The 20,025-nt window shown below is 44.5% G+C and overlaps 1 protein-coding gene and 1 pseudogene across 5 annotated transcripts in view; one reads left to right on the top strand and one right to left on the bottom strand.

Moving 5' to 3' along the window:
• Positions 1 to 1,050: 1,050 nt before the first annotated feature.
• EGF (epidermal growth factor) overlaps positions 1,051 to 20,025 on the bottom strand; it is a 91,743-nt gene continuing 72,768 nt past the window's right edge. For 3 of the 5 annotated variants that reach the window (XM_059662458.1, XM_059662430.1, XM_059662448.1), the window contains 6 exons: positions 18,254 to 18,376; positions 15,990 to 16,134; positions 11,428 to 11,595; positions 7,333 to 7,447; positions 4,206 to 4,311; positions 1,051 to 2,101 (listed from right to left, as the gene is read on the bottom strand). In XM_059662458.1, the coding sequence (XP_059518441.1) occupies positions 1,851 to 2,101; positions 4,206 to 4,311; positions 7,333 to 7,447; positions 11,428 to 11,595; positions 15,990 to 16,134; positions 18,254 to 18,376 (908 nt within the window). In that variant the 3' untranslated portion in view covers positions 1,051 to 1,850. Of the gene's footprint in view, positions 2,102 to 4,205; positions 4,312 to 7,332; positions 7,448 to 11,427; positions 11,596 to 15,989; positions 16,135 to 18,253; positions 18,381 to 20,025 lie in introns of all 5 variants that reach the window. The other 2 variants (XM_059662423.1, XM_059662440.1) reach the window with 1 other exon arrangement.
• LOC132223028 (U2 spliceosomal RNA) lies at positions 19,147 to 19,265 on the top strand (annotated as a pseudogene).

Genomic DNA, 20,025 nt, shown 5'->3' with positions numbered 1-20,025 from the left:
CCATGAGATTATGAATGACAGGATCTAAGGCTATTCAGTCTGGAAAAAATGCAAATCAAATATCTTAGATGAAAATGTTCTTTCCAAAACTAAATGGTAAAAGGAGGATATTTCTTTAAACACAAGAAGGAAGCTACAACTCCATGGTGATTAGTCGACTAAAGAATAGAAAACCGTTTGTTTACTCTGATCCGGGATAGAGCTGGGGTTCGAACCTGGTCAAGGATTTGCCAGGACCCCGGTGTATGAAGTATCACATTCATTGAAAAGCTCAAAAGAAACAGGGATTTTCTGGTTCAAATATAACACTATGTTATGAGCGATTGTGGTCGTATATCATCTCTTTAGTTATCTTTGAAATCCCAAAAGAATGAGGTACTAAAATTTAAAAAAAAGTAATCTAAACCCTTAAAGCTCCAAAAATGCTCATTTTTGAAAGAAAAAATATTCACACTTAGGAATATAATTTTCCCATAACTGGGGAAATTATGACTATTGTTCTTCTGAGGTCAGTTTACTCAGAAATAAGACAGGTTTTCTCATCCAAACTACCAACTAAAGCAAAACTGAATAGAGAAAAATCTAAATTAAGTGGGGAAAGGGTCATACTGAATATGTAGCTAACATAAGTTATCCTCCCCACCACCAATCTTTAGCAAAGTTTCTAAGGGCTATACACTTGAAAAGATGTACATAAATTCATTTTTATGCTGACTTCTTGTACAACCAAAGTCCAAGGAATTGAAGAAAAAAAAAGAAACAAAGAAAGAAAGAAACAAGGAGAACAAAGACTAGTTAATGTAGGAACTAAACAATCCAAAGCCCTGAACAACATCCATTTCCTGTGTTAGGTTGTGTCAATTGTACTAACGATGCCTGGACTGCAAGAATGGTACTTATTTAGAACACCTTGTGAAAATTTACTTTATAAAGTTAAAGAAATTTTAGTTTTTCTAAAGGCGTAACAATAGCAAGCTTAGCGAATCACTTTGATTCAACTCTAACATGCCCACAGACTGTAACTTATTTAACCAGGCATACAATACAGTGTTTATGTTTTACAGTGATTTTATTTAAATAATTAGAAGAAATCAATTGCTGTTCATAATGAAAATAAATCTGGCAATTTGCTTACAATCTCACATTTGAAAATAAGTAAAATTATGTGCAAACACATACAGGGCAAATTTATCATTTTCATTAGAAAAAACTTGTGAGGGGGAGAGGACAGCAATGCCTAAGAAACACTGAGGTCTGTTGGGTAACATTTTCATTTGAAGATTTTTAGATAGAAAAATAAGTCATCTAATTCTGAGGAAATCAGATTCTAAATGAGCACACCTTTCATTAATTTATCATAATTCGTTCTCAAAATTACCAGCATGGGTAAGTTAAATAGTGATAAATTAAATGCCTGCAGTGTATCATAACAGTAATTTTAATATTCTAACCATTTCATGAGATTGCGCTGAATGTTCTGTCCAATTACATTATAACTGGCCAAACCTGTGTGATTGCCTGCTTCAACCCCAGATTTCTTCTGGGGCTGCAGGGGGAAAAAGAATGTATCTGTATTGATTATTGAAGACCACACAATTTATAAAGCAACACTGTCCCCGTTTGGTTTCTAATGAGTTATCTAGTGGTTCTCCCAGTTACTCTGATGTGAAAATCCGGAGCAGGGCTACTTGAAGGAAGAAGCAAAAACACAATTCATATTTGCTTCCAGGATGCGGAGCCGGTGATTAGTTGTAGAGATTGAGGAGTCAGACGTGTATTTTCTTTCCCTCTTCTTTTGAAACGAAGTATTACCGTCCACACATACAGTGTTCTTCTTCAACTTCCAGTTTTCACTGAGTCAGCTCCACTTGGTTTGGTGGGTCCGGGGCCCTTTGTTGCCAGGATGGGTTAGCCGACCAGAGAGAACGGGGCTTCTGCACCCCCACAGCCTTGGGCTGCGCCCCGGAGGAGGGGAGAGGAAAGCTTCCCTCCATCCTCTGGGGGCCAGAGCCATTATCACTGGGTGGTGGAACGCAGCCGCCGTACCCTGTGCCCACACACATCTGGGGCTCCTTCCTCCACAATATCGGCTGCACTGACCCTATACAATAAAAAAAGAAAGAAATTTTAGAATTCACATCATGCACAATCTCCAGCAAGAGATATCTTAATAGCACTGGCTGGAGAACAGACCTGAAATGTGGCACAAAATGAGCCCATTCCTGAACCATTCAAGACCCAATGCTTTAAACATGAAAATACTTTTGGTTGGTTGAGATGATTCAAAGGACTATGCTACCCGACATTGCTCTTTCACTTTCCCTGTGTATTTCCTCTCTCCCCATCTGGACCATAAGTGACTTGAGGCCGGAGCTCAGGCTGTGAATGCACTTGCATTCCTATCCCCTCGCATGGTGCTCTGACCTTCTCGTGGTGCTTCCCACTGGGCCTGCACCCGCTGATGTTGGCTGAGGTCAATGAATATGGTTCTGTGGGTCCGCCCCTGGCACAGCCTGTGTTTTTAATAGGTTTTCCAGGAGCAGAGGAGGGATTAGCAAATGATTTATGAGACAGCTGGACATGATATTAGGAGGCGGTTGTGTGAGTGGCATGTAGAGAATGGCTCAAGCTGTTTGCAATAGAGCAGTGATGGCGAACCTTTTGAGCTCGGTGTGTCAGCATTTTGAAAAACCCTAACTTAACTCTGGTGCCATGTCACATATAGAAATTTTTTGATCTTTGCAACCATAGTAAGACAAAGATTTATATTTTTGATATTTATTTTGTATATTTAAATGCCATTTAACAAAGAAAAATCAACCAAAAAAATGAGTTCGCGTGTCACCTCTGACATGCATGTCATAGGTTCGCCATCACTGCAATCGAGTGACCCAAAAGAGAAATATTCTAACCTATTCCTGAGTACTCAGCCGAGTCCTTAGCTCTTTCCTGAGTTTAACCATGTTATGGTCAAATCGTTGTGCTATTGGTTAACTTACAAAATCATAATATATGTGCCTCTAGAGTGGATTACCTTTGTAACAAAGAATTATGTATTTTTAGCTCTTCAAGAAAAAGTAGAATGTAACTATAAGATATTCTATTACTTTCTACTAATGCTACGAATAACAACAAAATCAAAGCAACTTTTGAAAATGGTGAATGTTTTCATTATCCAGGCAACAACACTGGGAACAGTACATACAGCACGATCATATTTACCATAATTTTAATTGTCACTTCCTAAGTGTACCTTAATATCCAGGGTGTTCCTCTGGATATTATGAAGTAAAGTTCAACTGAATTGGGTTCCATGGCAACATATGTATGAGAGGTAAGTTTAGAGTAAGTTTTTAAAAATAAGAAGCCTATGTACTCTCTACAAAGAAATCTGAGGAGGAGAGTATGGTAATAAGCATATTTGTGAAGGGCAAATATCAGAAAATGTAAGTGCAGCTGAAACGCTAGCAGAGGAACTGTTTTTGTTCGCTCAAAGTTTCTCTGAACCTTTCTCAAAGCTTATGATACAAAGTATATTCAGCCTTGTTCTCTGAGATACGAAACAGAACTTTGATATCTGAGACTGAAACCCCAGAAGTTGATCAAAATACAACTCTTGTCAAAGGCATTATGTCAACGTGTATCTAACTCCATCTCTACCTGAGGCGGGTTGAGTTCCAGAGCAGCCTGAGGACCTGGATTGATCTGTGGCCCCTCTCCCAGTGGCTTGGATGAACTTCCTAGACGTCCAGGCTTGCAGCTGAAGGCTAGCCCTGATAAGACTTGAATACTCCCCGTTCCCTGGGAGAACCCCCTCATCAACCTAACTATACAGGAACCTTTCCCATGGAACGCATTTTCTTAGATCCATTGGCAATGTCCCTGGAACTATGCCGACAACTACCACTATACACCCAAACCCCAAGAATGACCACAAAACCCAACCTAACTCAAAATGAGTCAACTCATCGTGCGCTCGCTCAACGTGACCTAGCAGACTGCTATGTGACCAGGGATTTGAGACCATGGTAACCTCACATCTAAGGCAGGAATCCAGTCCAAATATCTTTCTCTGAAGCTCGGGGGCATTCCAATACAGCCAGCGGCTCACATAGCTTATCCAATTTAACTCTTGCTTCTGGGCTTAAATGACACTTTTCACATTCAGAAAAACATTCAGGAGGAAGGTAAAGATAACCATTCACCAGACTCCAGGGAGGTAAACAGGCCAACACCTGCTGCCTGGCCGTCCAGGGGGGCCACAGGTCGATTCCCAGCCCCGAGATTCTGGTGTTCCTTTAGAACCACAAACTGCAGAGAATAAAAGGGAGGGAGAGAGAGGACATCGTTATAGTTCATACATTATCTCAGCGTGCATGAAATCAGAGGCTACGGCTTCTCATGTTCATACTATGGAAGTGGAAAGCTGAAGGAAAGGTCCTGTCAAATTTATTTCCCTGGCTAATGAATGAGAAGTTTAGTTCAATTTGAAACTTGATGTTACTCTCTATTAAAGCAACCAGGCCCTATCAATATCTTTACTGAACGATCTATCCTAATTCCAGAATCCCAAGTTTTGGGTCATGCTTTACTTTAATCAACCCAAGAATCCCTAAGTGTTCTAAGCATTGCCAATAGGCCAGAAAAAATAATATCTCCTATAAGATGTGCTCCAACTTTTCAAACGTGTTGTGTGCATAATAAAATTCATTTAACTATGCTACCAAGTTCTGAGTAATTGGAGTCATGCATGGGTAGTAATAACTAAGAGTGCAAATACTATTTGCAGGAATCCACCAAATGCTTTTTCATGGTTGAACAGTGTGGGAACCAGAATTCTAAAAGGCAGGCACAGAAAGTAACATTTCTTTTTGGGCAACAAAATTATTATCTCTGTTATTATTTGTATTATCCACAATTGGTGTGGCACTTGCAATGGGGGCTGATCAGAGGTCACTGGCTCACATTCACACCTCATATATTGAATATTAAAATAGATCAATGATAAAAGGAAAGAAAAGAAGTGACTTTAGGCCCCAGAATAAAGGATGCAGTTTGGCAAAGTCCTTCCTTATGGATCAGTGATTCAAAGGAGGGACTGCCCAAGGTTTTGGCTAATCAAGCTCCATTGGTTCAGAAATGAGCCCTACACAAGAAGAAGCCCATAACTCGGAAATACAAGGAGGAAAAGGGAATGGAAAAACCTTGCTCAGGTTTTGAGAAAAGTATAGAAAGGAATGATGAGTGGAGTTGATTCGGGAGAGAAATGTTGATCATGGAAGAGTATATCCCCTGAACACGTGTTTCTATTCTATTACTAGAAGCCTGGCTTGCACCCTCTCCAATCTGGAACCCCACAGGGATCAGCCCTAAACCGGCAGTCGGACATCCCTCTCACAATCCAGGACCGCTGGCTCCTAACTGCTCGCCTGCCGGCCTGATCACCCCCAACTGCCCTCCCCTGCCAGCCTGATCTCGCCCCTAACCGCCTCTGCCTCGGCCCCCGCCACCTTGGCTTTTCCGGAAGGAAGTCGGACATCTGGAAGATGTCTGGTCGATCTGGTCTAATAGCATATTACCTTTTTATTAGTATAGATTTCCCACAACACTAATCCCTCTCCTTGTCATGAATGGACTCCCTGAAACAACATTTTGCAAAATCAATCTGTGACCCACTGTTATGGGGGTATGCCCATTATTTCCAGCTCCAGTCAAAACTCAGCCTTCTGCACTGCAAAATTTCCAACCACATGTCTCCCTGTGAGCAGAACACAGGTCTCTGAATCCTGGGCTGAGACATGGATGGCAGCTGACAGAACCAGATTTGTTTCTGCAGCTGCTCCTCCTCGTTTGTGTGCTCAGCTCTGTCCCGCTCTCACTGACATCTGGTGATGGCGACTGAGTTTGGGAGCCCCCGTCCCCCACCCCCACACCCCCGTCCACCAACCAACAAGCTGCTCATGACAACAGGCTGCTCCTGGCAACGGCAAGTGTTTTTGATTTCTTAAAAAGATACGATTGTGTCTCCTCTCCCTGAGTTAAGTCAGGTGAATTAAACTTGCTACTCAAAACCTGAATGAAAAACCATATAGACTGACAAGCGCAACCTGTGGACTTAGAAGTCACAAGGCCTCGAAGAACTGAGGACATTCTATAGCGAAGTGCACCCAGAATCACACACTTACGGAATCTCTAGAGACAGGAATCTTAGAGCTCGTCGAACCCAAACCCCTTGGAGTCCTGAAGAGGAGGCAGGGGGTACGTGACCTGCTGAAAGTTAGACCTCCATTTGCTGTGAGGGTCAGTCAGGCTAGAACCCACATTTCTAATTGTATTTCTATACTCCGGTTCAACCACAAAATCAGTATACGCTGGATGATAGTATAGTCAGGGCAGATGACCACTTAGCGGTGAAAAGTGTAACTGCAGGAAAGCTATCCTCCGGGAACGCACATGAGGTGGAGGCAGGGAAACAGGCAAAGTGATATGGGAAGGGCTCCAAAATGTGCCTTTGCCTCTCATAAGCTCTCCCAATTAACGTTTCCCTGTTTGCCCACAGGTTTCAATCCCCCATGGACTGCCATATATTCCAGCCTCTTCCACAATCTATCCCACCAATAATACCAACAGCACACAGTGAACCAGTCAAGTCATCTCTGAGGTTTCTGGGAACAAAAATACCAAGTTTCAAACGTTTAGCTTGTCTCAAGGCTGCCCTCTAGTGTTCGAAGATCAATTACTGAAGTGGGTCATCCGGGAAGCATTTTGAACTTGAATCCATAGGGTTGCCAGATAAAAAATAGGACAACCGGTTAAATTTGAATTTAAATTTGAACTTTCAGTATTAGTATGAATGGAACTAGGTGGACCGTATTTTTTATTTGCTAAGCCTGGCAACTATTTTGCTGCTGCAGTTCAGGGATTTAAAATGTTTGTGAGGAAAGAAATAGGCAGAAAATTAGGAGAATACCCTTGGGTTTTTAAGACATCCATCTGAAGAGGATCACCTACAATTGGGAAAGACTTTTCATACACACATCAAAATCCAGGTTATAGGAAAAAACTGCATGATCAAAAGAAACGTTCTGTAAGTTTCTTGTGCAATTAAAGTATGGCACTACTGTAGCCTGTTGGATTACTTTACTTTAGGGCAGAATCCCCCCAGCCCAACCAGGACCCCCCCAACCCCCCCCTCCCCCCCCCCCCGCCCAGGTATTGTGGTGTCGGCTATCACATTAACACCCGCTGGAAGCTAGATCAGAAGAATTAGAAAGACTGAGCTGGGATTAGTATAAAGCCAATTTCTTGCTTCATGCACTTTGGTCACATTACCCAAGGTTGGGGGCCAGAGGACATCCCAGCCTCTCCATCTGCAGGCCTGGCGCTCACATCTCTGTTCGAGTCTTCATAAGGGTTTTTTGGATTTTTCGATAGCAGCTTCTGAGTCCTGCAATCAAACCAAAATGTGAGACCATCTCAATACAACACAAAACAGTAGCCCACTCAGGGACGGTCAGGGATGACTACGTTTGCTACTGCAATTTAGGTACTTAAAATGCATGGGGGAGATGAAACATTAAAAAACTAGAAAGACAACTTGGGGTTTTTAAGCCCTTACTTTCTGCAGAACTTTCCAGATGATGTTTCACTTTTTCCAAGGTGCTGTGAGATGGGGGTGGGGGTGGGGTGTGGGGGGGGAGGCGTAAAATGGAAATGGGGAGGGAGCCATGAATTTATTGAATACTAACTACATCCTAGGCACCGTCCTAGGACTGGAGATATAGCAACCCCCCAAAACAACAACAAAACATCTCTACCTTAACGGATCTACACCTTGGTGGGGAGGAGGGCAATCTATGGAAATAGTTTCACAGCAATCGCGTGACACACTATATCAGCTCCATTTCATAAGTGAAGCCAGTGGGGCCGGAAGACAGCGTGACCACCCAAGGCACCCCGCTAACTAGGGCAGCCCAGGGGCTGGTCACAGTCACACGACGCCTGGCTCCCTCCACTGGCTCACTGCAGCCTTCTGCTCACAGGCATTACAGGCAAGAACACGGGGAGTGGAGGCCCAAGAGCACATCGTATCATAGTTGCCAAGCCAGGAACTAGACTAGGCCTCCTACCTCCAAATTCAGTTTTATAAATATGTATTTGGCTGAAAAAAATTTAGCGCTGAGTCTATACAGTGCATGGTGTCATGCTCTAGTGCAGTGGTTCTCCACCTTCTGGCCCTTTAAATACAGTTCCTCATGTTGTGACCCAACCATAAAATTGTTTTCGTTGCTACTTCATAACTGTAATGCTGATGCTGTTATGAATCGTAATGTAAATATCTGATATGCAGGATGGTCTTAGGCGACCCCTATGAAAGGGTCGTTTGACCGCCCAAGGGGTCGCGACCCACAGGTTGAGAACCGCTGCTCTAGGGGGAAAGGGAGTCTGTACAATGCATGGTGTCATGCACTAGGGGGAAAGAAAGTCTCTATAATGCATGATGCCATGCACTGGAGGGAGGGGGAGGAAGGGAGATCTAGAACTAAGGTGAGATCCCTGTCCTCAAAGCAGTGCCTCCCAAGGGGGAGAGAGGGGTGTATGATATACGGAGCAGCCGTAGAGTGAAGGGGGAGGGGGCGGTGCGGGTGAGGAAATGCAGTGGTGCAGACCACCAGCCAGCCCCGGGAGTCCAAAGCAGCACGCCGTCTTGGGCCTGCCGCAGCCTAATTCCGTGTAGTAGGGCACCCTGTGCCCGATAGGTCTGCCTGGGCGTCTGAGCAAGGGCAGCAGGAAGGTAGGCGCTGCTGTGAAAGCCCCGTCTCAGGAGCTGCGAATTCGCTGTAACCGAGGCTTCCATCCAGGAAAGGGTGTGGGCTTATTATTTTTAATCAAAGGCATTAAGCAAAGGCATGAAGCAAGTGGCTAATGTAATCAATTCCAACGTGACAGAGCTACAGTTTGTCACAGAATACTTCCTGTTGTTATAAAGTAATAATCCAATACTTCAGAAACTAGTTAGTTTCACAAACCATCTTTTGAGAGATATACAAGACCAATAGTATCAAACAATCTAGACAAGACAGGCAAGGACTGGTACAAAGTAAGGAATAACTGAATCTTTAAAGAAAGGCACTTAGTGTGTCTATTGTAAAATCTCAAAGCTAAGAGCCCTGGCTGGGTAGCTTGGTTGGTTCAGTTAGTTAGAGCATCATCCCAATACACCAAGGTTATGGGTTTGATCCCTGGTCAGGGCACATACAAGAATCAACCACCGAATGCATAAATAAGTGGAACAACAAATCTCTCTCTTTCTCTCTTTCTAAATAAATAAGTAAATAACTCAAAGCCAGAGCTGTATTTATTGGCATATTTTAGTGACATGGCAATATTTAGACTGACAGTTCTAATTTGATCTTCTCAGAATCGATATAGCTGCTATACAAATGCAGTCAAGAACATAGCTGAAAATTTGTGGTGCGGTAAGCAGTTCCACAGGCCAGAACTGCTCGGTAAGTAACCATACCTTTGTTCAGGAAAAAACTTCACAACTTCGGATGCATTTCAGCAATAAGGAAAGAAAAAAAAAAAAAGACTTCTGATAAGTTTTCTTTTTGAAGGAGTAGTCCTTATCCGTTTTTTGGTTTTAGGTACACAGGGGTCAGAGGCCAAAGACATTCTTAAAGTCTCCAGTCATCTTTCAGCTGAGCTGGTCTTTGAATCCTAAGTAAGAAAAGCCAGCCATCTGCCCCTGGCTTTCAATCCAGAGCTCTGAAGCACATCAGTGGGACATAAAACATATTACTATGCCATAGCGCATAGAATAAGAAAAATTATTTGATAATCATGGCTCACATAACCTTAAGTTTCTCGCTCCCAATTTTGTCTACACTATTATTTGCCAAGCATCTATCTTTCTTCTGGCATTCTGTCCAATGGGGCGAAGCACTGCTTATTCAATATTCTTCCCACAGACATCTGGAATCATGTTTGAATACCGGAAAACAGTGGTTACTGATGGGCCACTGGTTAAAAATTCAAGTCGTGCCTGAGAATCTTGTGTCTTGCAATAGAAAAGGGTTTGGAACATGTGACCCTCTGGGGGAAGATTACAGTTCATGGAAAAACGTAATAATAACAACAGATAGGTCCTAAATGCCAGACCTACACTAAATGCTTTACTTAGATTAACTCAATCCCACAGTAACTCTCACGTACTATTCTTGTTCCCATGTATAGCAAAGGAAATTAATGAATATAAAGATTAGATAACATGTCTGGTGTTAGTTAAAGATTTTTGAAATTGATTTTTAGAGAGAGAGGAAAGGAGAGAGAGAGAAAGAGAGACAAACATTGATGTGAGAGTGAAACATCAATTGGCTGCCTCCAAAACCCAGGCACATGGCCCAACAAAGAATCGAACTGGCAGCCCTTCGGTGCATGGGACGACGGCCACCCAACTGAGCCACACCGGCTCCCAATGTTAATTAAACGTGAACTAGGAATTGAACCCGTGCAGTATGATTCTAGAGCCCATGCCCTTAACCTCTACACTGGGATATAGCAGGATCTCAGACAAGCATCTCTTGAATATGTTGAGTTCTCCATAATACAAGACAGTTGATACCCGAGGGGTTGTAGTACCAGTGAGTGTGGTTGGAGTTTTATTGGCAGAGGGTGGTAGGTATTCCATGTGTTCCCAGAAGCTGGGACCTATTAGTTAAGTGGGTGTTAGGTTTTGGGCCATAAAAAGATGCGATCGAATTCGATGACTCAGTAACGTTCCCTTCAGCCCAAAGTGTTACAGCTCAGTGACCGGGTGCAGCACAAACTATAACAGAACGTAAAACGTTTCTCAGTGTTGACGGTCATGGAGGATGACGTCCTACTTTTTAAGAAAATGGAACATCAGCAGTGTGATGCCGACACCTTCATCCCAATGTAGTGTCGATTTTTAAAAATAAAATGTACAAACATTGTTTCACCGTTTTTAACTTTTAACTTGACGTGACTGGAAACACAACACCCAAGGACCAACATCTCCCTTCCGACTTGGGGAGGATACTGACCTGCTGGAACAAGAGTGAGTGCTTCGTGGGACATCAGCTCAAGGGAAGACAGGCATGAAAGTACAGCTGTGCGGGCAGAGGGGAAAGCAGGTACCGGGGGAAAATAGAGGATAGGAAACTGCCTCATTAAACACTAGCAGCAGCCCCATGCACCACCCCGGCGTGTGGACAAGGGCTGCAGTGGAGGCAGGAAAAGGGAAACGGCTGCCGTCTCGGAGCTGGGATCCTGCACCCCGTGTCACTGTCCTTCGCTGTGACCCCCGCTGGAAGTGCAGAGGGGTGCAGACGCCCCTCTCGGGGAGGCAGGTGTTCCCCTGGGAGGGGCTGGGGGCTGAAAGTGAGGCTGGACGGAAGGCCTCACCTGTAGTAGTGGGCGCCCCACAGCCCCAGCAGCAGCAGCAGGACCAGCACCACCACGCAGACGGCCACCACCGTGATGCTCCGCTGCCGCCCGCGGCCCGCGTGGCGCAGCTCCCACCATTTCAGGTCCCGGTGCTGACAGCGCTCCCCGACGTAGCCCACGACGCAGCTGTGACAACACACACACACACACAGAGCGGTCAGCCGGAGCCCCGGGCAGAACCGCTTCTCTTCTTCAGGCCCGATATCCAGGATATCCAGCTGCCTCTGCATTTCCAGGCTCAGCTTTTCGGACGCACGTGGGAAATCCATGGGGGTCAGCCTCCGCTCCACACGTCCATGCCGCGTGGCCTTCCCCTTTCGTCCCTTTGCCCTGGGGTCGATGGGGGATTTCGCACACGGCCTCTCCCAGGCGCCGCAGGGCATTGATTAAAGGTCAGTTACTCTTAGGCGGAAATTCTGAGGCGCTGCCTTTAAGGCCAACACAAAGCACCTTTGCCCCAAGAGCCAAGCGAGTTTTCGAGCAAATGTTTGGCCAGATCGCAATGCAATCTACATTCGGAGGCGGTGGCATGGGAAAGCAGAGCCCTTCGTTGGAGCCCAGGCCACACAAGAATGGGAGCCAGCAAGCACAGCCCCGTCTGTGGAGGAAACACCTTCCTTTTCCATCACCACAGGCCCAGAAGGAGCGCTCTCGGGGGCGTTTGCCCACTGTCTTCAAAGGGGAGAAACTAAATGGAGGGGCTGAATCAAACATTCAACCCTTCCCTGCCAGTTCGCCAGTGAAACTTACTAGAATTAACCACCAGCGACTGGCTCGCTGAACCTCCGGAGGGAAGTACGTGAAACAATGCTGCCATCTACTGGGACTGAGCGCTTCCACAAACTGTGCGGATCCTGCGAAGAATGGCAGTTCTATTTTTTGTTTTGCTTTGTTTTATTATTCTTCACGGGGGGGGGGGGGGGGGGGGGGCGAAAACTTAAAAAATAAACTTAAAAAATATTTTGTGATGCTCACTTGGTAGGAATGTCCTCCCTTGAGCCTGGGCCCGCTATCTATCTATTCATGCAGCCGCCTTATTCCAAAAGGACTCCACGGAATGAAAACAGAGAGAACTGATACCAGACCCCATGGTAGAAAGGGGCCGCATGGAAGAAACATTAGACAAAGCCCCAGAATATCTTGATGCTGCCCTAGTTCTACCTGGAGTTGGTCACTTTCAGAGATGGGAGGGAAAGGATCTAACATTTGTTAAGCGCCTTATGTGTTTGACACTGTGCTGGACACTGTTGCTTATTTTTGATGGCCTGTTCCCATTTTACAGATGAGGAAAGTGAGGCTCAAAATGGGGTTAAGTAATTTGGGCCAGGTCACTCAGCTAGTGAATGGCAGGTTCCATGCAAATGATGGATTTCAAAGCCTACGTTCTTCCTACTATACAAGCCACATGCACCTCTGAAAGCTACTCTAGAACTGGCCAGGCAAGAGACAGCAGGGCTATGAAGTGATTCCAGGCTGTCCTGGCATCTGTTTTCGTTCTAGCTATCTTTGGTTATAGACATTAACTATCAAAGCCTAGCACACACTTTTAAACTGTTGGATATTAATGGGCCACAGCTCAAGTTCTCTCAGAGATTTTTTTAAAAAAATATTTGTATTGATTTTTTACAGAGAGGAAGGGAGAGGGATAGAGAGTTAGAAACGTCGATGAGAGAGAAACATCGATCAGCTGCCTCCTGCACACCCCCTATTGGGGATGTGCCCGCAACCAAGGTACATGCCCTTGACCGGAATCGAACCTGGGACCCTTCAGTCCACAGGCCGTCGCTCCATCCACTGAGCCAAACCAGTCAGGGCCTCTCAGAGATTTTAAGGTCTCAAGGAATATACCAAGGATTATACATTTCACCATATGGAGGCCATGACGGGCTGCAATATCCGAGCCTCTATGAGCCTAATAGCAACCAGAGCAGTGAGTCAGCATTTCACAAGTTCACCAGCGTGGGCTGCACACGGCTGGTTCTTTGGGTTATTGAATTCTTCTCTTAAACCAAACAAAAGAGTCCCTGGCCAACTAAGTTTCCATTTCTATGGTCAAATAATGTCAAGAAATTCTAGACTAAGTAAAGGCCAACCAAGCTTTTTCACACGTTGTGCGGGTGGATCTCGGTCTGAAGAAGACCTTCCTGGAAGGGTGTGGGTTGGTTCAAAGCCTAACCAGAATAAGGGAGGACCGTTTCTGAGCTCAGGAAGTTTGGAGTCTTCTGAGGATCTCCAGTCCCGGGATCCTATGGGGAAGCTCCTGGCATGGAGACTTCAGTCCTCACATCCCTGCACCCTGGGCAGTCGGGGGTCCCTGTCGTCCACGCAAGGAAAGAGCACCCTTTATAAACCTGCTCCCAGCGCTGGGAACACTGTGTGGAATGCTGCCCATGAAGTGTATCTAATAAAAGTTGGACTAGAGCCCTAAGCGGTTTGGCTCAGTGGATAGAGCGTCAGCCTACGGACTGAGGGTCCCAGGTTCGATTCCGGTCAAGGGCATGTACCTTGGTTGTGGGCACATCCCCAGTGGGGGGTATGCAGGAGGCAGTGCATCGATGTTTCTCTCTCATTGATGTTTCTAACTCTCTATCCCTCTCCCTTCTTCTCTGTAAAAAAAAAAATCAATAAAATATATTAAAAAAAAGTTGGACTAGAGGGCTCTCAAGAGATGTGTATTATGGAATTTAAAACCTACAAGGTGATGTCACCAGGCAGGAAGAGGGAAGGGTTGAATGTTTGATTAAACCACAGTTTAATTAAATATAGAATTCAAAAACAAAGTTATGATCCAAATTAATGGGAACTCTTGTCATAGTTTCAATATTGATTTTGATGAAAGGCCCTCAAATATGAGTCTGATCTCCAGTTGGTCCTTTTGTAACAGCACATTTTAAAACATTATCAGAGGAATGTGATATTTTCATCAAGATTTAATGGTAGGAAGAAAAGCAATGTGTTAGAGTTTATAAGCCATTTAATTAATTGACACTACCAGGTCCAGATGAACATAACATATTAATTGCAATGCCTAACTCTTTAGTACAGTTCGTATTATCATAAAGTCTTTTATAAAAACAAAAAAAAAAGGACCTAATAAACTAGAACATTTGTTTTCATAATTTCATTATTTGGGATGATAAGAAACCACGAACAAGTAAAACAACTTGATTTTATTGTCAAAATCAAGAATAACTAACACTAGATTTATCTTAGGTTAGAAAATTATAGCATGCAAATATGAATATGGAAACAGATTTTTATTAGAATTGAGCCATTTTTGCTAATATTCATGAGCATTCTTATTATTTTTGTCAGGCTGAAATGACTTATAATGCAAGGCATCCACTTTGTCACAGAATGAATATAACTTAATCCTTCTAATAATTTAGACTATGTTTCTGCTGATTACCACTGATAAATAATAAAAGCCTTGCCTGGCCAGTGTTGCTCAGTGGTTGAGCATTGACCTATAAACCAGGAGGTCATGGTTCAATTCCCAGTCAGGGCACATGCCCGGGGTTTCGGGTTCGATCCCCAGAAGGGGGCGTGCAGGAAGCAGCCTATCAATAATTCTCTCTCATTGATGTTTCTATCTCTATCTCTCTCTCCCTCTCCCTTCCTCTCTGAAATCAATTTAAAAAAATTGTAAATAATAAAAGCCTTTAAACTTACAGCATCTATTCATGAGAATCAGAATATTTTATCACTCCTTCCTCAGGCACAGAGAAAATTATCAGTGAGTCAAAAGTCTAGCATTAGGAGGCCTACTTATTTTTCAGAATCCATGGATTCCCTCATATTGCCTTCAAAACATGGAAATAACAAAGAGTAAAACTGAGGTGGAACTAGTCATTGTGAGTGTTGCTTTATGAAAGGCCCCACGGGAAGGTGTTCTGGGTGAGTGGGCAGGAGGGCCGCAGGGTTACAGGGCTGCAGGTGACACTGCCCACTGCGAAACCATCCTGGGGACAGAGAGGCAAGCAGCCATCGTGACTCCATCCAGCAGTTGCCATGAAGCAACAACAGCGCAAACATCAACTATTAGGAAATTAAGTAGAAAAATGCATATATTTCAGTTTTGAGAATGGAAGGCAAGAAGTCCAGCGTGAATATATACAACACTTGTGTAACTTCAAAAACACACCATGGACGCTCTCCATATATGTGGCCGAAAAGAAATCAACGCTGTAAGCCATTCTCTCACAAACCTAAGCTTTTCAACCAAAACGAGAAGTTTAATTCCCAGACTGTCCCCGTAGTAATATCAAGTTATTTAAGGAAAAGGGAAAATCACCCAATTCCTTAAATGTATATTTAGCACAGGCAGCTGTGGGGGTGGACGGGGTGATATGCAGGGAGAATGCAACACACACACGATGTATAGAGGCAGGTTTATCTATGTTTCCCTGCGGAAAACCTAATTATAGAAAATGCTCCTCACTACAAAGGTTGTAAGTCAGCTGGAAGCTATGGGTTGCAGGGGCACCTCTCTGGGCCACCAGAAAGGCAGCTGCACTTACTTGCATGCATAGCGGTCCACGGCTTCAATGTACATACACAGGCCGCCGTGGAGGCAGTACCCGGCGTGGGACGGGGGGCATTCCGAGTAACCATTTCTCACAGAATGGCGCCCATCCTCCTTGAGATGAGAGGGTGGAGTTGAGTCTAGAAGAATCAAAGATTCTACTTTTATTTTCTGAAGCTAGCAGCATCCTTCAGGTACAAGTATCCACTTCCCATTATGAAAGACCTACATCCATCAGTGCCCGCTTTCGCTAACCAACAGAAACCCAAAGAGGATTTTCACTTTGAGGAAGAAAAGATGAAAAGCAAAAATAGCGCTCAGTGTTTTGCACGAGCCCTTAGCGAGCCAGAGGCACCCCAGCAGCGAGAGTGGCCACGCTCCTTCCCCAGGAACCACACTGAGCACCTCAGCATCAAGCTCCATAGCCTTGAACTGTCTGTGAGCATCAGTGCTTCGTCTCCCTTTATTCTGTGCACCTGTTAGCAAGGTGTGTTCTAAGGTATCAGAAAAGCCTACAAGCTCCTGAGGATGTGACTGGATATAATTAAGTGCAGTAGGTATGATTTGGTAGGTTGTTGTTGTTACTATTATTTTTTTTCAAATATATTTTATTGATATTTTACAGAGAAGAAGGGAGAGGAATAGAGAGTCAGAAACATTGATGAGAGAGAAACATCGATCAGCTGCCTCCTGCACACTCCCCACTAGGGATGTGCCCGCAACCGAGGTACATGCCCTTGACCGGAATTGAACCTGGGACCCCTCAGTCCGTAGGCCAACGCTCTATCCACTGAACGAAACTGGTTAGGGCTATTATTATTATTATTAATATTATTATTATTGGTCTTGGAATGCTCAAAACGTTTTCTATATAAAATGAATGGTAGCAATTGCTCTTTCACTTTGCTTCACTTTAGCATTTGAATGTCAGGGGAAACCTGGATCAGTGTCAGGAACTAGTTTCTGTGAACAATTTGTGAAACAGTGCCTTTTAGTGCCAGTGGAACTACCAAAGCAACAACAGTTTCACTTTCCTAACGAGACTTTCTGCTGTTCGCCACGAAGAGGCCCATTCTTTCTTTAGGTGCAGTATTTTTTGACATAAAGCATATTGGAGGCAAATAAGAGAATGGTCTATCCTAAGACACCGAATGAATGCAGAGTCACTGATCTCATTATAAAAGCGCATCTGTCATCCACAAACACACACATGTGAAATGACGACTAGCTCTAAGAGGGTCTCGCTGAACCACAGTATCTATTTATGGCTTATAAACCACCCACCCATACACAGTCCATTACCCCTGCTGTCCTGGGAGTCTCAAAAATTTCTCCCATGCAATGATTTCTTCTAAAAACTATTTCACTTTTGGGGGGAACCTCAGAGACAAGACTAGTCCCGTTGAGAGGAGAGAAATGCTACCACACATAGGAAATGCCAACGTGGTAAAGTCCTTTCCCTGAATGGTTCACTGCTCTTCAAAAGGAAGACATGAGGGTGTGCAGCTGACTCTGTAACTATTAGCAATCTTCCAATACCTTTAAGGAGAGCAAACTATTTGAGAAAATAGTTTGTTAGAAAAAACAGACACCCAAGCAAGCCAGGACTTTCCTTTCTTAGGATGCATTCTGCTTGCAGCATGGAGCTGGATAAATAGCTGTCGGGGTAACTAGTAAAGGGGACGAGTCTGATCTCGCCTCCCCCCCGCCCCCAGCTCTGAGGCCAGCCCTGTGCTGGAGTGTGAAGGTGAGAAGAGGCTGGGTTATGGGGAGAGGGTTCAGGAAGCAGGAGTTGACTATTATGAACGTTTTTTTAAAAAAAAATGAGAAAAAAAGAGCTGAAATTCTAATCAGATCAAGAAATACTAACTTTTTAAAGTAAAAATTTAAAATCCTTGAAAGTGACTCAAAATGCGAAAGGTCCAGACATCCTCCACAACCTGCCCAGCCCTGCGGTTCCCCAGCAGCCCGAGGAACTGACACCACAAACCGGGGCATTCACTGCAGTTAAAGAGAGCCACCTGTGTTGCCTCCTTCACTGAACTGTGAGTAATGAAGATGGATTTATCCCCGATGCTATCAAAATTCAAAAACAGACCATTGCACATTCTCAAGGCCAGCGTCAACCTAATCGGGAAAGCAAACCGGACAGCCTGGTGGGACCAAATGCTTTCTGGAATCTCAAATGCAAACACACTGGGGTACGGAATTTTCCTAATCGAGCTCCTCCCCTTGGATCTAGATAACCCACCAACCTACCGGGGCAAATCCGCTGGGGTTCAGACAGGCTGCTGGCACACAGGCAGGTGTAGTTTCCCTCTGTGTTTGTACAGGTGGAATTTTCCCCACAGGTGTGCACGCCCAGTTCGCACTCGTCAATATCTGCCGGGAAAGGGGGAGTAGGGATAATGGGGTGTGGAGGAGAAAAGCAGGTCAGACAATGAGAAAACCCAACATTCAAGAGAGTATCTTCGAGTTTGATCGTGCGGCACGATCTCAGAGCTCTGCACGTTGTTAGATCCAAAATGTTTCATCATGAACGCTGGCGAGAGAGATGAGCAGGGTCGCTGGGCTGCAAGCGGTTCAGGGGAACTTCTACACAAGGCCGGCGTTTTCCTACTGCTTGGAGGGAAAGGGAACTTCCCAACACAGGTAGCTCAGTGGGAAAGCTGCAGGTTGGGAAGTGATCCCTAGACAAGCATTTAGAAGGTCAGCTCACACCAAAGAAAACATTGCTGCCTTTTTAACATAAACGTAAACTAAGTCATCACTTTCTGTGCCAGCTACCCACCTTCTTTCTCGGTTACCACCCTATCACGCAGGTCCCTCCTCTCTATAAGAGCCAACTACATCCCCTGCATCCTGCCCTCTCTGCTCCACCCGCAAGCACCAGTGCCAGGCTAATCTTCCCGAACCACGTCTCCCATCCCTGCACCACGTGATTCCAGTGCTGCCCGGGACCCTGCTGCCTAGAGCTGTGCTGCCCAATATGGTAGCCATTGCCGTAGGGGAGTGCTGGGCACCCGGACCACAGCCAGTCCATGTGCATGTAAAACACACGCCATGTTCTGAAGACTTAATACCCAAATGAGAAAGAATGTAAAATTACCTTAATAATTTTTGTATTGATTATATATTAAAATGTTAATATAATTGCTTCTCAGCCTTTTGGCTAAGGTCAAGTGTAGCATCTGTTCTTATCAGTTTAAAATGTTAATATTTTGGGTATGTTGGAATAAATAAAATATATTTTAAATTAATCTCACCTGTTTATTTTTACTTTTCCTAATGTGGCTACTAGAAAAAAATTTTTTTAAAATATATTTTACAGAGAGGAAGGGAGCGAGATAGTTAGAAACATCGATGACAGAGAAACATCGATCAGCTGCCCCCTGCACATCTCCTACTGGGGAATGTGCCCGCAACCAAGGCACATGCCCCCGACCGGAATCGAACCCGGGACCCCTCAGTCTGCAGGCCAACGCTCTATCCACTGAGCCAAACCGGTTTTGGCAAGAAAATTTTAAATTATATATGTAACTGACATTATATTTCTATTGACAGTGCTGGTCTAGAGAAATAAAACCCCAATGACTAACCCTCAGATTCTCATCTTCCACAAATGTAACCCAATGCACCAGTTATCAACTGAATTGTATCCCCCAAAATTCACATGTTGAATCCCTAACTCCCATGGTGACTTTATTTGGAAAAAGGGCCTAAGGGAAGTAATTAAGGTTAAATGAGGTCGTAAGAATGGGGCCCTGATCCAGTAGGATTGGTGTCATTATAAGAGGAAGAGACATCAGCTCTCTCTCTCTCTCTCTCTCTCTCTCCCCCTCCTCCCTTGCTCCCCCTCTCTCTGCATGAGCCACAGAGAAGTGTGTGTGTGTGTGTGTGTGTGTGTGTGTGTGTGTGTGTGTGCGTGCTGCAAGAAGGCAGCTTCTGTAAGCCAGGGAGAGTCCTCACCAAGAACCGAATGGGCTGGCACCTTGATCTGGGACATCTAGCCTCCAGAACTGTGAGAAAAT

This window comes from Myotis daubentonii, chromosome 1 (assembly GCF_963259705.1).
Source record: "Myotis daubentonii chromosome 1, mMyoDau2.1, whole genome shotgun sequence".
In the NCBI taxonomy this organism is placed as follows: Eukaryota; Metazoa; Chordata; class Mammalia; order Chiroptera; family Vespertilionidae; genus Myotis; species Myotis daubentonii.
The sequence above is the reverse complement of the archived record's forward strand: the minus strand, read 5'-3'. Positions and strand labels throughout refer to the sequence as shown.